Source organism: Ranitomeya imitator, chromosome 4, assembly GCF_032444005.1.
Source record: "Ranitomeya imitator isolate aRanImi1 chromosome 4, aRanImi1.pri, whole genome shotgun sequence".
NCBI classification, from domain to species: domain Eukaryota; kingdom Metazoa; phylum Chordata; class Amphibia; order Anura; family Dendrobatidae; genus Ranitomeya; species Ranitomeya imitator.
In genome coordinates, this window is record NC_091285.1 from 420804097 (window position 1) to 420822098 (window position 18002).

Below are 18002 nucleotides of genomic sequence, written 5' to 3' on the forward strand. Positions count from 1 at the left end.
CGTTCACCTTTTCTGCGTCGCACAAAGACACGGTGTTTGGAACCAAAGATCTCAAATTTGAACTCATCAGACCAAAGCACAGATTTCCACTGGTTTAATGTCCATTCCTTGTGTTCTTTAGCCCAAACATGTCTCTTCTGCTTGTTGCTTGTCTTTAGCAGTGGTTTCCTAGCAGCTATTTTACCATGAAGGCCTGCTGCACAAAGTCTCCTCTTAACAGTTGTTTGTAGAGATGTGTCTGCTGATAGAACTCTGTGTGGCATTGACCTGGTCTCTAATCTGAGCTGCTGTTAACCTGTGATTTCTGATGCTGGTGACATAAGTAAACTTATCCTCAGAAGCAGAGGTGACTCTTGGTCTTCTTTTCCTGGGGCGGTCCTTATGTGAGCCAGTTTCTTTGCAGCGCTTGATGGTTTTTACCACTGCACTTGGGGACACTTTCAAAGTTTTCCCAATTTTTCAGACTGACTGACCTTTACTTCTTAAAGTAATGATGGCCACTCGTTTTTCTTTACTTAGCTGCTTTTTTCTTGCCATAATACAAATTCTAACAGTCTATTCAGTAGGACTATCAGCTGTGTATCCACCAGACTTCTGCACTACACAACTGATGGTCCCAACCCCATTTATAAGGCAAGAAATCCCACTTATTAAACCTGACAGGGCACACCTGCGAATTGAAAAGCATTTCAGGTGACTACCTCTTGAAGCCCATCAAGAGAATGCCAATAGTGTGCAAAGCAGTCATCAAAGCAAAAGGTGGCTACTTTGAAGAACCTAGAATATAAGACATAAACTTCAGTTTCACACTTTTTTGCTAAGTACACATTTCCACATGTGTTAATTCATAGTTTTGATGCCTTCAGTGTGAATGTACAATTTTCATAGTCATGAAAATACAGAAAAATCTTTAAATGAGAAGGCATGTCCAAACTTTTGGTCTGTACTATACACCTTCCAAAAAGTCCAACTTTAGTCTCGTCAGTCCACAGAGTATTCTCCCAAAAGTCTTTGGGAACATCAATATGTTTTCCGTCAAAACTGAAACGAGTCTTTAAGTTATTGCTCAGCAGTGGTTTTTGTCTTGGAACCCTGCCATGCAGGTAATTTTTGCCCAATCTCTTTCCCTTAATAATAAAGACTTTCATTTAAAAACGGCATGTGTTTATTTTTTTTTCTTTGTTTAATATTTAAATATATTTGGTGAACTGAAACATTTCACTTTGACAAACTTGCAAAAGAATAGGAAATCAGGAAGGGGGCAAACACTTTTTCACACAACTGTTATATTGTAAGGAGGCTGTCAGACACATAGGGAATGGGAGATAAACCTCGAGTGATGCTTTAGTACATATAGGACTAAAAGGGGTTAATCGGCCATGACACGTTGATTATGAGCATCTGAAGAGTTGGGAGACACAGCTGCTCATCATATCTCTACCGCTGGGTGTGGTTCACTTGGTAAAATGAGGCCTGTTTGTCTCACACAAGTAAGTGTGTGAAGGGTTGCAGACCTCCTGGATTGTGTGGCTCCCTAAAGGACTAAGAAGCTGGACTCTGTTCCAAGTGGGCTAACCAGCACTACTATATGGACGCTTTACTTTATGTTTCACTTTGGGCCGGATAAAGGCTGCATTTTAGTTTTCCTGTGATGTGGTTTGTAAGGATTGTAATGAACCAGATAGAAATGGTTCCTGTGATACCTCATATAGCTCCCAAGTGAGTATATCCTTTATGTATGGCTGAGACATGCAGGAAATCTTCCACGGGCTGCTCCGTTCTATGTTTCAGAATCTGTCCAATGTCCATTATCAAACATTGGCAAGCGTTTCGTTTACAATACACATCAAAACCAAGTCCTCTCACTTCTGCCTGCACCACCATATACCACTTACATGCTTTCGATTCAGCTACTTTATTATAAATACACATTTCACAGTAAAATGATCCTTCAAACTCTAAAAAGCGATTGCAAGGGAAAAGTAACGATCCTGCAATAGTAATGGCCACTTGGGAGATACGTCTCATTAAAGTATATCTATAGAAGGATGAATAACTCGCGCATGTTTTCTAGATGACATCCCTACACTGTAATGAAGTCTTACGGTATGTGCCCATGATAAGAAAGAGCAGCGTTCTACATTAGAAGCACAGTGGATGGGATTTATAGAAATCCCATGCCCACTGTGCTTCTTTTTACCGCTGCGTACACTCGCCCGCAGCGCGGGTGTACCATCCACAGCATGTTAATTATCTGTGTAGCCTCACCCATAGCCAATCATTAGATGCGGTAAATCCGCATGGTTCAGTGAACACATGAGGATTTAACTGCGCAATTAGAACGCAGCGTTTTGGGTGCAGCGAAAATATGCTGCTATTTCCTGATCATGGACATATAGCCTAACCCAAACAATAGTAGAATTCCAGTTTTCAATATCTTTGTGTTATTGTTTTTTAAACTTTTTAGCCAATGCAATGGGAAATAGGATGGAACTGGTTTGATGCATCCTAGTGAATAAGCTATTTGGATACAGACCGAGAATTATTAAAATGGTGGTCTGCTGGAAAAATTTATTTTTGCAAACGACTCAGAAGCCACCATTACTTTTGTTTTTGTCTAGTTTTGTGAGTTTTTGTGCTTTTTTTTTTTCTGTTTGCACCCAATTATTCTATTGCTGCCTCTTTTGAAGTCTGTTATAGAAACTCACCAGTCAGTTTTTTTCCCACTTGGTGGATGGAGTCTAGGAATTCTATTTGTTTTAGGCCAGTCTCACACGTCCAGATAATTCCGGTACCGGAAAAATCGGTACCGGAATTATCCGTGTCCGTGTGCTCACGTGGCACATCAGTGTGGCACACGTGCGGCATCCGTGTGCCGACTGGGTACCACACGCACCGTGCAGGAGACAGCGCTACAGTTAAGCGCTGTCCCCTGCATCTGGTGCTGAAGCCGCCATTCATTTCAGAAGATATGAAAAATCTTTTTTTTTTGGTGTTTAAATAAAAAAAGATCCCTGTCCCCAACCCCCTCCCACCCCCTGTGCGCCCCCCCCCTCCCCTGCTGTTAATAAAATACTTACCCAGCTCCCTTGCTGCTTCTCCCATAGGGGTTGAGCCGCATATTCATCACTGTAATGGGTGGCACCACGTGACCACTCATACAGGAGAAGCTGCGGCGAGGAGAAGAAGCAGCGAGGGAGCTGGGTAAGTATTTTATTAACAGCAGGGGGGGGGGCGCACAGGGGGTGGGAGGGGGTTGGGGACAGGGATCTTTTTTATAAACACCAAAAAAAAAAAAAGAAGATTTTTCATATCTTCTCTCCAGCGAACGCTGCTGGAGAGAAGAAATGAATGGCGGCTTCAGCACCACGCTGGGGGGACAGCGCTTACTGTAGCGCTGTCTCCTGCACGGCACACGGACTGCACACGGACAACATCCGTGTGCGATACGTGTTTTACACGGACTCATTGACTTTAATGGGTCCGTGTAATACGTGCGCTCCCACGAACACTGACATGTCTCCGTGTTTTCCAAACGGACACACGGCCTGTGAAAACACGCTGACATGTGCAGAGACACATTGATTTTAATGTGTCTACGTGAGTCAGTGTCTCCGGTACGTGAGGAAACTGTCACCTCACATACCGGAGCCACTGACGTGTGAAACCGGCCTTAGCCGGATTAATCAATTGTGACTTCTTTATAAAAAAAAAATTGGCACAATTTCAAACCAGAGAGCAATTTTTGCGACTTTTCTAGCCAAAAGTCGTAAAAACAATTCTAGAAAGGAAGAACCACCATTTTTTTACTTTCGTGCATCATAAGCTCCATTTTGATGATCTTGGTGCTAAAAACGGCAACTAATACCATGCGACAAGAAAGAAAAGGGACTTAAAAAAACAAAAAACACAAATGCTGAATCAGGGGCTAGAGCGTTTATAAAAAGAAAAAAAATAGAACCAGACATTCTCATCCTCAGCAATATCCCGCCACTTCCATTCCTCAATAACCTCTATGCCATAGTCTTGTCATTTGTCTCTTATTTTTTAAAACACTTGTAGCCCTTTGCAATTAGATTTCTCCTTGCTAAATAATCCCTTTAGACTAGGTGCACACGTTGCAGATTTCCTGCGGATCTGCAGCGTTTTTTTCCACGCAGAAACGCTGCACATCTGCAAGTGATTTACAGTACAATGTCAATCAATGGAAAAAAAAAAATGCTGTGCTAATGGTGCGGAAAATTCTGCACAGAAAACGCAGCAGATTCAAAAAAGGACCATGTCACTTCTTTTGTGCAGATCTGCAGCTTTTCTGCACCCATTCCATAATAGAAATCCGCAGGGGTAAAAACACTAAATCCGCACAGAATCTGCAGCAAAACCGCACAAAATCCGCAGCAAAACCGCACAATCTGCAAGAGAAACACATCAAATCTGCACCTGCGTTTTCTGCCAAGAGATGCAGAATCCGCACAGAAAATTCCAGGGGCAAATCTGCAACGCGTGCACATAGCCTTAAGGTCCAGTCACCTATGTACACATTATTATTCCTACATAACCAATGTTGCATCCAGCTGTGCTTGTAGAAAATTACTTTTATCTATTTTTCCCATTTCCAGGATTAAATCAGGCATGCAATATATTCACCAGCGCAGTATCTATGAGCCTGGATAATGAAGATCAAAGCATTTTACCATTTTATCAACATTTTTTCAATATTAATTTTGCAATAGCTCTTGTAATTTGTCTTCATCTTATTACAAATGATGAAAGTGATTATACGCGGTACTGATTGTACAATGTGAATAACAATGACTTCTCAACATTGAGTGGTTATGCAACATTCAGATGAAATTATTCACTATTAAGGTGAATCAACCATTGTACGATTAGATTAGCTTTGTTGTGTTACGTATTGAGATCAATATGATTTTGAAGCAGTGTACGCAATAGTTTTCTTGGGGTTGGCATGTTGAGATGGTGGATCCTGTTGATTTCTGAGAGACTGACTAAAGGAAATGGATGTTCAGAAAATGATCCATTGGTCAAATCAGGTTTCTGTGCTGGTTTTCTTTTATTTAATTTTTATTTCCGTATCACAATCTTTATTAAAAATTAATATAATAAATGCTGCAATTTTCACACTGGACACCATTCCTTTTTTAGATTGATGTTTTGTTTAAGGAAATTCACATATACATGATGATCCATCTCTGACCCTATCTTTTGTAGTAAAGCATCTAATGAGCGTGTGCAAAGGTCATTGTGACAAGAAAGAGAGCAGGGTCAGGTATAACTTTGCCTATCGTGAATCTTGTGCTCTGGGGTATAATGGTGTTAATCATTGTAAACCTGCCTCTGATAGTAAGTAAACTGCTGTAAACTATTCCTGAAAGGACAGGAAGTACAAGTCTATACTATCCCCATTGGCCAGTGTGAAAATAGAGATTACTAATTTTGTTTTTTAATAAATATCAAAATATAAAAAAATTGCCTTTTTTTAAAGATATATGTAACAAAATCATTTTGTGATGACACATTCCCTTTAAAATAAAAAGGGACAAAAATGGCTCACAGCTTTTTATATCAGTGATCGAGGGGGAGTTTTATTAAAAAGGTTGTCCAGTACTATTACACTGATGACCTATGATCAGCCAGGGTCCGACAACCGGCACCCCCGCCAATCAGGTATTAGTTGGCGTCCGCCGACAGGAAGTACTCACTTGCTTAGATGCTCCGTCTACTACTTGTAGTGGTCGCCACAAGATACTACATATCAGCCTCCTATTGATTTGAATAGGGGGCGGATGTGTAGTACTAAGCTGCGGCCACCACAAGTGGACGGAGCAGCTCGGCAAGTGAGTACTTCCTGCCAGCGGCCGCCGACAACTCTAACAGCTTATCAGACATTGATGACCTATCCTAAGGAAGGGTCATCAACGTAAAAGTGGACAACCTCTTTAAAGGGTCTCTTCTGGGACTTATAAACTGATGACCTACATAATATGTCACTTTGTGCAGCCTCATTTACCATAAAAGTACTGTGGCAGCAGTATCTGGCACCTGCCTTTTCACCCAGATCTGTAATGCAGTAAGTAGATTTGAGCAAAAAGATCTGCAGGGCGCTGGAGCAGCAGCCACGTCGGCGGCACTGTGGCATCCAGACCACAGACCGCGAACCTCCTATGGCACGGGATACACCTGGCGCCTCTTTGTTTAGTAAAATTCCACTAGGTCATGCGTACGTTACTCCAAAATGTTGCAGTAACTGGTTAGCAATACATAAGGCTTTATAAATGAATTTTCACGTGTTAATTTTGTTGTTGGCTACTTGAGTATTTATAGCAACTGAAATGCTTGTAAAAGGAAGGAAAAACTTGTAACACTACTAAATAGTATAATATGAAACCGTACTGCAATGCTGACGCCCTCCATCTAGGCCATTTTCTCTTTTAAATGTCAGAAAGCACCCAAATCTTAGCATGGCTCAATACCAACAGCCCAGGCCTTTCATTACACTTAATGCTGGGTTCATTTTAAAGAAGAAAATAAATGTCTTGCGTGAATGTCATGTTCAGCTTTAATGGCCAAGACCAAGAGACTTCTAACGGAGCCTGTAATTTTTCATAACAAGTGTAATGTCTGGGAAAAAATAGGTTACAAGGTGAAACCACACATGGCACATCCACAGGGGAGACTGCAGCGGATTCTGCCAGCCACACTTTTCCCTTGTAGAAGTCTGCGACAAGGAATCCACAATTTAAACCTTTGTATTAGATCATGAAATCATTATCCAGGGTCACGCTACATCCCTAAAATACAGATTTATTATCTTAACACTGTATATCAGTTTTACTGCATGAAAGCCATGGCGTACATGACTTCAATGCCCACTATAAATCAGGCCCTTCTCTAGTGTAGAGTGCATGGCCTCTCATACAGATCTCTGACAAGTCCATGATATACTGTGTAGTCCAAATGTACAAATGCTGAATTCATACCACCTTCTACATACAATCTCCAGAACGGAGATCCTAGAAATCATATAGGCATGGCCTTCATCCAGAAGAACAATACCTAAAATACAATGTAAGGGGATGGCCCCATTCAAACAACTATTCTTCACAGACTCAAGTTCATTGTAAAATAAACAGTGCTTTACTGTCCCTCCCCTTTAAAAATATAGGTCCCACAACTGGGACCCGTGCGTATTTTGAGAAAGGGGCCCAATTGCACCATTATCAGAGTCAGGGTCTCTCTCTAATTTCTATGGAAATATATGCTAGCCACTTTCCAATACTCCCGTAGAAATGAAGTTGCTGCTCTTTGACCATATAAAAAAGCAACAGTATTTCTCTGTCTGCGGAGCTTAAAGAGACCGTAAACTTTTACTTTTGGGGTCACAGCCTAAATGTGAGGGCTACCACAAAACTCTGGCATCTGTCCTGGGTTAGGACACGGAACTCGCACTCTAAATGACTAAACATTTGCAGCGGCTGTGGGAGCATGGATTAGTGCTTAGAGGTAGTAGAATGACCCATAAGAACAAATGAAGCACAGCGGGGGAGCGAGAGACCCAAGATGGAGTCTCCATCTCTCCTGCAGCAGTGCACCTAATGAGCTGTAGACCTAACTGTCGATGTGGTGAGATTGGAGCATTTGGCCCAGAAAGAAACCACGGAGGTGAAGTTTAAGCAGGAAGACAATAAAAATCTTGTAAATTCTAATGAAGAGGAGACGGTGCTGCAGTCTTTGAAACTCAGATGGGCATGATGCTATGCGATGAGCAAATGGATGCTAGGTGCCCACAGGATCAGCCCTATCCATCACTTAAAGATATCTACCTGACTATTGCACAGTGCAAGTCAGCCATTACTACATTGACCCTTCATGTTGGCACTATAAAAGAAGAAATTATCTCCTGGCAGGAAACAAGTCATAGAACGAATGGCAGTGGAGGGGATAGTAAGTGATTTAGAGGACCAGATTACACCACTGACAATGGAGGTCCGTGGAAATGATCAATCACTGTCAGTGGGGCTGGCTCAAGCAGACGATCTTGAAAATCGCCTCTGGCGAAATAATGTGATTCTGGTGGGTGTACCAGAGAAAGTACAGGGTGCAAATCCAAAGGCATATTTTGAAGAATGGATACAATCAGTCTTTGTTAAAGAGACTTTAACTCCATTAAATGCAGTGGAACGAGCCTACATTGTGCCTAACCGTCCATCATCCACAGGTTCCCCAAAGCCAACTGTGCTGGTGAAGAAATCATCTTGTAAACGGCAGGAGAAATGTCAAAAATTACCATTAACAGCAGTAAAGTTGCATTCTTCCCAGATTATTCTATAAATATTTGCAATGATGAAATGCATATAAAATGGGACAGTGCTGGAGAAGGAAGATCTAAATTAATTATACCTCATCGTCAATTTGTATAGAGTTCAAAGGGTTTAATATCTAAAATATATCGACACCTGCTACAAGGGGAGCTGAAAAAATCTCTTAGAAATGACAAATGGGAAAGGGATCTTGGTCTAATTGAAGATAAACAATGAGTGAATACAGTATGATTCCCAAAATATCACAAATGTCTTACATAGCGTGTACACCCCCCAGGTCCCATACAGCGTGGGTGTATGTGATTCCCCAAGCTGTAATAGATGTAGGACTCATGGTGCAGACCTAATGCATATGATGTGTTCATCTCATAACTTACTTCAGTTTTGGAGAAGAGTAACAGAATTCAGTATATGAGCTCATCAGTCATTGAAAAGAATGTGAAAGAAAAAAACATCAAGAAATCGCCTTAACAAACGTATAAAAACAGTCTTTTTCCTGTCATCACTCTGCCTTTTTCATGTGGATAAAAAGCACAGTGTGAACATACTCTTAAGTGTTGATGTTTTGGGGCAGTATAGGAAGAAGCCATCCAGAAGAGTGTGTGGGAGGTATTCCTTTATCTTAAGAAGGCATTAAACAGTCATCTCTATTACAACTTGGCATTTACAGAGCTGTGGCTCAGGTTTAATACAGACACCGCCACGTGGCCCATGTCACCACGTGTCACCCGTCCTCCCAGTTCCCAGTAATTATAGATTGGTTAAACACAAGCTGTCTTCTCCGCATGACTTCTCCTGTTTTAGTCCCAGAGCCTCTGATCTGACATTGCCACCTTCCCAGTGTGAGCTAGATGAGGATGGGTAGCGGTCTAATGTAACGATCAGCAATTATTATTTCTGTCTTAAAGAGGGAAACTCGGCCCAATTCATCTTGCTCCCCTTTGTTCCAAGTATGCTGAACAGCACTGGGCATAGTGGGCTGCAAATGCCACATTATAAATCCAAAATCATATTCCATCCTATACGAGCGGCTCAGTTGAGAGATTTTACCAACAATCATTATTATTATGAGCGATTACAAATAACTTCAAGCTGCGTTATAACATTATGGTGAATTATTTAGGTGAAACTGCGCAGATCTCAATGACATTCAATTCTTACTATGAAAAAAAAACTAAAAATCAAATATTTCAAATTGATCTGTCCTGAATAGCAAGTGCAGGTGTCCTTGAACATTAGTGAAGCATTCAGCAGCTCTTCGGTGGGGGTGCCGGGTGTCAGACTGATCATCAATATCATAGGGTGAAACACCCCTCTAAGGTTACATTTCATATGAGCAATAACTTTCAAATTGCATCCTTATTTCCTTAATGTTCCTTAAAAGGAATACATTATCAGAAAATGACCTATCATTTACGTCAGGTTTTAGTGTTGCATGTATTTTTTTATTATTATTTTTCCCATAGCTTGATCTTTATTAATCAAAATTTTCAATCTAGCTACAGGGATTTCTTTTTAAAATCCTACTTCCTGTTCTTTCTTGTAGAGTTTTCAGCATGCTCTTTATCAGCAGAGACAAGGTTACAATGGTAACATCTCAGTACCCAGGATCCACCAATCACAATCAGCAACATCACAGCTGACTCTGTCCCCCCTCCCTTCACAATGATCTCTGCAGTCGATACCTCAATACAAAAGATACGGTCAGAATCTGCTAAGTAGGGCTCATGTACATATGTTGTTTCCTGCAACAACAAAAATCTAGTTTAAAAAAAAGCCTAAAAATAAGTGTCAATATTGCAAGATTTACATTTTTTTATATTTTGAACACAGATTATATGAAAATGTAAAATATATATATAAATAATCAATATTGCCAAAACCTTTCTAAAAAATATATCTAACACAAAACCCTGATTTAAACACTAGGCAATTTCCTGATTATATCTTCCCTTTAAATGAAGGATTTTAATATTTCAAGATGTGTTTAAATAAATCTTGGTTCCTTTGTGTTTTCTTACATGTTTCCTAACAAAAAGACGAAGTTCACATATTATAAAGAGCTAAGTCCCCCATCATTTGTGTGCCACACATCTCAACAGGTTACCAAAGTACCAACATGGTTCATCCAAATATGGTGACCCTAGTGCCAAGTACTGAGGGTTTCACACTAGGAATGTGGCAGACCTATCATCATCAATAATAATAAAAAAAAAAAAAAGCATTGCTAAACTGAGGACGGCTTATGTGAACCCTGATAATAGATATTCATGAACATTATTGCTACACTAGTAAACAGCATGTACGACGAGAAAGGCTAGTAAGTTTGTGCATTTCAGCAGAAGCGAATTCCTAAACTTGTCATTTTGCTGCCAGGCGGAACAGTTAAAGAAAAGTGCTGATTTGTGCTGTTTAAACTAGAAATTACCGGCAGAATAATACATGAGGCTTGTATAGTCAGTGAGGACTGCACAGCACTAGGACGAGGCACATTGATCACTCAAGGACACCAACGTTAGGAACATTTAAGAGTATAGGAACCGGACACACCGTACAAAAATAATCATAGGATGAGGTTGTGGGCTGAATTACAGGAGCTATAGGATACATGCTCACAAGATGCTTGCTTGTTTGCCACAGGAATTTCTACACACTTGGCACTGAAATCGGAGTTCCCATTATCCACAAAATGATTGTGGTCAATACAAAATCCAAGTTGTGGGTCACGCACCAGCTGATTTTATCACTGAGGATTTAAAGAAAATAAATCATAATAGGTGACAAGCGGTTTCCATCAGGAAACGATGGCAGATAGCCGATAAGCCATATACAATGGGGGCTAGTCAGGGGCCCATAGCAGTCCAAACTGCAAAAGTCGGTGTAACGTTAAGTTCTGTTGTGGATTCCACTGGAAAAAAAAGGTACATCGGTCTTTCTTTGGGGTTAAAAACGCTACATGAATATACATTTAGGATATTTTGCCACAAGGCGGATTTTCCGTACTCTGCAAATTTTCCATTCTTTGGTGGAGAACAAAAATCTTGGTGGAACCCGCACTGAAATGGCATGTGGAGTGTATCTTATATCTGCAGCACGTCACTTTATACGTAAGATTTTCCCTATTGAGTTCAACAGGTAAGACAAAATAGAAAACAATTCCTATTAGTTGTGGATCTTGCTATACTGTAGATAGCCAGCCGCTACAAAGATAAATTCACAATTTCTTTGGGTTATGGTTTGGATTGTACAAAGAACAGCTGAGGATCATATTTTTTAACCCTATTTGAAGTGGCAAATCCACAGCTTTATGCGTTGTGCATTTCCTCTGTGGACCCTCTGCAATGAAAAAACATAGCGCCTTTGACTGCTAGGAGGCAAGGTGGTACAAAGACCAGCAGAGGAACAAGCAAACGAGCAACGACATTATATGTGGTTTTGTTTTATTTTAGTTCTACCTTACAGCAGTGGTGAATCCACAGCCAAATCAGCTCCAAAAATCATCAAATTTGCTGCTGAGTAAGTATATAGTTATTGCTGATTGTGTGAACATAGCTTTGGAGCCTACCACATGCAAGGCCAATATCAACCTTATTATAATGGTGCAGTTGGGGTTTCCAAACTTCCATATGTAACCAGTTTGTGCTATCCCACGCGTTAAATGTTTCTTAAGAGGGTGCAAATGATTTAACTACGTCTTATGAAGAAATGCATGGTATAACTTCATAAACTAAAGTCGAGCCTCGATGGAAGAGTTTGTCAGGAATGCAGGATAAAATTCAATTTTCCACTGTAGTAAGCCATAAAGTGACTTAAATGGTTAAGAATGGTTTAAACCTTACTTGTCCAATGCAGTCTAACCACAAGTGAACAAGTCAATACAACTACTGGTAACCATGTAATGACCAGAGGTCCTAATAAGATCCAATGGGTCACAAACAGAGATGGAGGCAGAAATCCCAACATTGTCTTTACTAAAATACCATTAGGAGTGAGATTTAGTATTTGAAAGAAACAGACTGAAATCCACTTATTGAATACACTCACTCAGTCGGAGCTGAAATCAACATGCCAATCCCAAGGTTCCCTTTTTAAGTGTGCTACACTGGGATATAGAATAAATTTACCTGTCCAAAAGGTCAAATCAGGTACTAAGAAAACAGGTGTAAATCGGCTGAGGTGGTATTATCGGACCCCCTGGGATGGCACACAGAGTATAAATAGATCAAAACCCACAATACAATACCTATAGATATAACAGGAGCTCTAAAACACTTAATCTGGGGATACCCGGGTATCTATTATTATGGTCCCGTTAACCTGAGGGAAGTCTCTACTAGGCATGTAACTTGCATTGGCTACAGCCAGTTCCAAGATCTTCGGCGCCAAAACAGCTATAGAAAAGCAAAGCTCCGCATCTTGTTGGCGATGCAGAGTCCACATGCCAGGGACTTATAGTTCTGTAGCCTCAGGATACGGTACGGAATAGCACTTCAACGGGGCTTGTCCGGGTCCCTCTCAACACGGAAGGTATAGGATACCATCTCTCCTCCAGCAGTCACTCATGCTTTCTCCTGAGAGCAAACCGCCTGAATCTGCACAGGATGTTTTCTATTGCTTCTCAGCTCACCACAAAAGGGACTCCATAGAGCTCCACAGTCATACCGCTCTCAAGAATGCCCTTTTCTTGTTCCACCGCGGAACCACAGGTTCCCAAGATGAAGGGGTTAACACTCTCACACACACGCTGGCAGCAAACAGTCTTTTACAGAGTCCACTCTTCTTGCTTTTTCTCTGCTGCCTCACACACAATGTCTATCATAGCAGTCTCTCCTTCAGGAAGCTTCATCACAGAGTTCCTAAACAGCAGACACTAGACCCCACCCCCCTGCATACACACTTTTCTCGGCTTTTTTTCTTAGCTCAGACCTGCAGCAGCAGGGTCCTAATGCTCTCCTAATATTATCACAGTTCATCCTTTTACAGTCATGTGACTCATCATTCAATAGTTCTGTGTGCAGCATTTACTGTCCCAACAAAGTGAACGAGTTTTCTACACGTTTGCAGAATTGAAGCAGTTTCACATGTGCAGCACGTCTATTCTTTCAGCGCTTTAGCAGTGTTTTCCACCCATTCTCATAAATGGGAAAAAGGGGATCAAAAACAAGCACAGATATGCAGATTTGTATGCAACATTTTCGTGCCAAGAGACGCTTTTGAAGCAGGAATGTCTGCAGCAACTACTTAAGGTGCACACATAACCCAATGCTGGATGTGGTCGTTTTGTGGCCCTGCAAGTTACCATGCTACCATGGAATTTCAGTAAGGCACATTCATTATCATTCGCTGTGATTTTAGCATTTACAATGTCATGCTTTGTGGCTACAAATTGTAGTAAACCCTGAGCCCAACAGTCTATTCAGATCGATGTGACGGCAAAAAAAAACAGCACGATCATATTTAGGCTCCGCGGGCATAATAAGCAGAGATTTATATTTACTAATATGGAGAATCTGATAATGTTCTAGTTGGAATAAAAGCAGCATGTCAGTCCCCTGTACGGACTGTGGGGGAACGGGGGCCAGCTTCACATAATAGTCTCAATCCCGAGGTATTCATTCTAGAACACTGTCATAATTTTATATTTCATAAGAATCTACAGTTTATTTTAGAACGCAGCTTTTCTTGATAATCCAACCGTAGCCTGGTTTAATGGATGTAAATATTCATCAGATCTTTGATTTAAACTTTCTTTTGTCACAGAGATCAACATCTGTTGAGACTCCCAAATGCAGAGTTTAGTCTTTTTAACCAGGTTTAGAACGCTAAGCAGGCGTTTGTATGAAATGGGATTTACAGAAGCACAGGAGCAGCTTGCCGGAGATTACAATCGTACTACAGATTTTCTGTCTCCTGTCACCTCCAAGAAAATGAGAAACCACAAGTGCACATTGCCCGAATGATCAACTTCACAACCTTTTACAAACTGTACAAAGTAATTATATTTATGCCATAGTTCTGTCCTAATCTACAAACTGTTATATGATTAAAGTTAAACACAAAACACTGAAGAGCATGTCAGCCAGATCACAAAAAACATCTGCCCCATTAATCTTCATATCGAAAAGCACAGAGCTTTGTGTTGGCTTCTAGAGACCTCATTGATGGGGTTTTCCAATTTAAGGACTCCAAATACATTTGGTCAAAGATAGGTAAACCCACAGACTGGCCACCAATCTAATGAGTATTGAGCCCTTCCAACTCTTCCCCAACAGATATCAATTTGTTTTGGGGGCAGATAATCTGCTGCCAGAGGTGCCTGGCACCATGAACGCTCTGCCAGTTCCTGTGTGTGGGAAATCTGAATAAAGCTGGACAATGGCAGTTGGGAATGTCCATTGCTACTGGATAGATCAGTAGCGATCACCGGATCAGGGACGCTGGCAGATTTATCAGACAAGAAATGTGTCTTTCATTCTTCTTCCCCTACTGACACATTCTTTGCAACGTTTTATTTTTGTCCCATAACCACTTGATCATTGCCATGAAGGGTGACAGTAAATGTTTGACCGACAAAAGGATGCCTGCTGCTCGCAGCCTTTATATTAGCTTTGGATTTCAAGTGCACAATATTTAAGCACTCTATATTTTGGAATCCCGTGCCTACCTTCTCTTTCTTTTGTTTGGCTGCTTCTTCTGCAGAAATCAGAGTCTTGTAATAGTTGCTGCGCTCTGCAGTGAAATGGACCTTCGAGAGGGCATGTTCCACAAGAGCAATTGACAAGTTGACGCCATCCACATGAAGCCAACCAATGAAGTTGCCAGCCTTGTCCATTGCTTCCACTTCCACCTCCACCTGGAAAAAAGTAAAACCAAAAGCAATCAGTGTAATAAAGTCTTGTTTGAAGCTCAACAAAAAAACACTACTCATTTAACATATGCCATGATATGTAGTGACTCAACATATAATCAAGCCTGGCTAACCACTTGGAAGAACCTAAGCGTGGGATCACATGAAACAGTAATTAAATCGATAGCACCACTACAGTAAATACATGTAGATTTTACTGATGTTTTATACATACATCGTGTGATCATAACGCCTTTCCAGGTTTGCATTATTTTCACAAAAAATGTGGCAACACCCATCACTTCTTCATGTAAAACCACCCAGTAAGAATCAGCCACATGATCATCGGGTGTGAAGGAATCCGAACTTTAAGATATAATGCACCTATTAAACACCACCTCGTTCAAGTCACTCCAAGGTACAGGTCAATCTTATCTTCTACTTTACAGACCTTACTTTGTCCTACTGGCCTGGAAAGCAACTTCTATCTGGCAATGACAGTTGTGTTCCAGAAAGCAAGGGCGATCGATACAATCAGATTCTAATGCTCAAACCAAACATGACATAGCAAGAGCCATCGTCCTTGTCACAGATACAGTAAACTAATCAATCTTTATCCCGTAACGAAAGGCCGTAGCTCCAGAAGCAAAGTAAGACGACACAGCATATGCTGGTAAATAATTGGAAAGGAAAACACACATGCCAAGATATCCCAATTATTTCTGGACTGTGTCAAATTCTGTAAAACCTCACAAGATGAAATGACATTTGCACAAGGTGACTGTTTAATGGCTGTGCACTTATACAGTAGGGGCAAAACACTATTTTATCTCTAATAAACCAGTGTCACACAGATGGCAAATATGTCAGGGGTGAATGCAACGCCTGACGGAGACACACTTGGCAAGACAGAAAGCACCTGAGGGTTCATACTGCTGTGAGGGTTAATGGACCATAAAATAAATCTGATAATATGAACTTAGCTGTTCATGCTCTGAGCCTAATATTATGGTCCACATCTCTATTTTACGTGCAACTTGTTCAACCTCCCTCATTACCAGGCAATTTTCCATTTTTGTGTGTGTTTTCGTTGTTTCTGCCTCTTAGGCAATGTGCACACGTTCAGGATTTCTTGCAGAAAATTCCTGAGGAAAATCCTGAAATTTTCTGCAAGAAATCAGCATGCGTTATTGCGCGTTTTTTTCTGGACATTTCCCAATACATTTTATAGTGGGAAATCCGCAAAAAAACCCGCAAAATTAATGAACATGCTGCGTTTTTTACCGCAATGCGTTTTTTTCGCGAAAAAAAAAACACATCATGTGCACAAAACATGCGGAATTCATTCTAAATGATGGGATGCTTATTGTATGCTGTTTTTTTGCGGTTTTATAGCGTTTTTATCGCGAAAAAAAACGCCAAAAATCAGCAACAGCCTTAGGGTCTGTGCAAACGTTGCAGATTTGGCTGTGGATCCGATGCTGTGGATTCGCAGCAGTTTTCCATGCGGTGTACAGTACCATGTTAACCTATAGAAAACCAAATCCGCAGAGTACATGCTGCGGAAAATTCCACGCGGAAACGCAGTTGTATCTTCCGCAGCATGTCAATTCTTTGTGCGGATTCCGCAGCGCTTTACAACTGCTCCTCAATAGGAATCCGCAGGTGTGAAAACGCAGGTGAAATCAGCACAAAAACTGTGGTAAAGCCGCAGGTAATCCACAGGTAAAACACGGGGTGTTTTACCTGCGGATTGTTCAGAATCTGAGCGGAAAAATCGGCACACAAATCCACAACGTGTGCACATACCCTATTCCAAGAGCCATAACTTTTTTTTTCTGCTCACATAGCCATAGGAGGGCTTAATGTTTTGTGGGACAAGCTTTGAATGACACAAATCATACCATTCAGTATAACTAGAGCATGGGAAAGAAATTAAAGTGAGGTGAAATTGCTCTAAAAAATGCAATTTCGCAGTTGTTTTTTGGGGTTTATTTTGACAGCGTTCACTGTTAGGTAAAAAAAATAAATAAATAAAAAGGCCTGCTAATATAATTCTCCAGGTCAGTACGATTTTAGAAATACCAAATGTGGATATATTTTTAGTTTATTTAAGTGAATGTATGTATAGACTGGACTTTTATGGACAGGGAGATACCAAATAAGTTTTTTTAAATGGGTTTAGAACTTTTTTTTCACTTTGATAGCCTGCTTAGGAGACTTAAATCTGCAATTTCTTGTATTATATACTGTAATACTATAGTATTGTAGTATATAAATAAAATCATGGTCTCCTATGAAAGCCAGCCGCAGGATGGCAAGCACGGGGGTCTTCAGCAGATCCCCGTCTGCCATGGCAACATATCAGCACCACACAATCAATCACAAAACGGGTGATGGGCACTTGGAATGGAATGCCACCCTGACAACATATTAAATGCTGCGGCTAGAGATTAACATCAGCAATTAAAGCGTTAACAACAACGGGTGGAGTTCAGCTTCACTGGCTGTTATCAGAGGCAGATGATGGTCTATGAGCTGCTTCAAAGACAGGGACCTAAAGTACGACATCATAGTACATCATATGTTGAAAAGGGATTTAAAGGAATGTATCATCAGAAAAAAAAATATTGTTTAACCCCTTTACCCCCAAGGGTGGTTTGAACGTTAATGACTGGGCCAATTTTTACAATTCTGACCACTGTCCCTTTATGAGGTTATAACTCTGGAACGCTTCAACGGATCCTGATGATTCTGACATTGTTTTCTCGTGACATATTGTACTTCATGAAAGTGGTAAAATTTATTTGATA

The 18002-nt window shown here is 40.7% G+C and overlaps 1 protein-coding gene across 2 annotated transcripts in view; it reads right to left on the bottom strand.

Annotated features, from left to right (window-relative positions):
- SND1 (staphylococcal nuclease and tudor domain containing 1) overlaps positions 1-18002 on the bottom strand; it is a 980965-nt gene that overhangs the window by 141868 nt on the left and 821095 nt on the right. For both annotated transcript variants that reach the window (XM_069765442.1, XM_069765443.1), the window contains exon 17: positions 15007-15195. In XM_069765442.1, coding sequence (XP_069621543.1) covers positions 15007-15195 — 189 coding nt within the window. The remainder of the gene's footprint in view (positions 1-15006; positions 15196-18002) is intronic.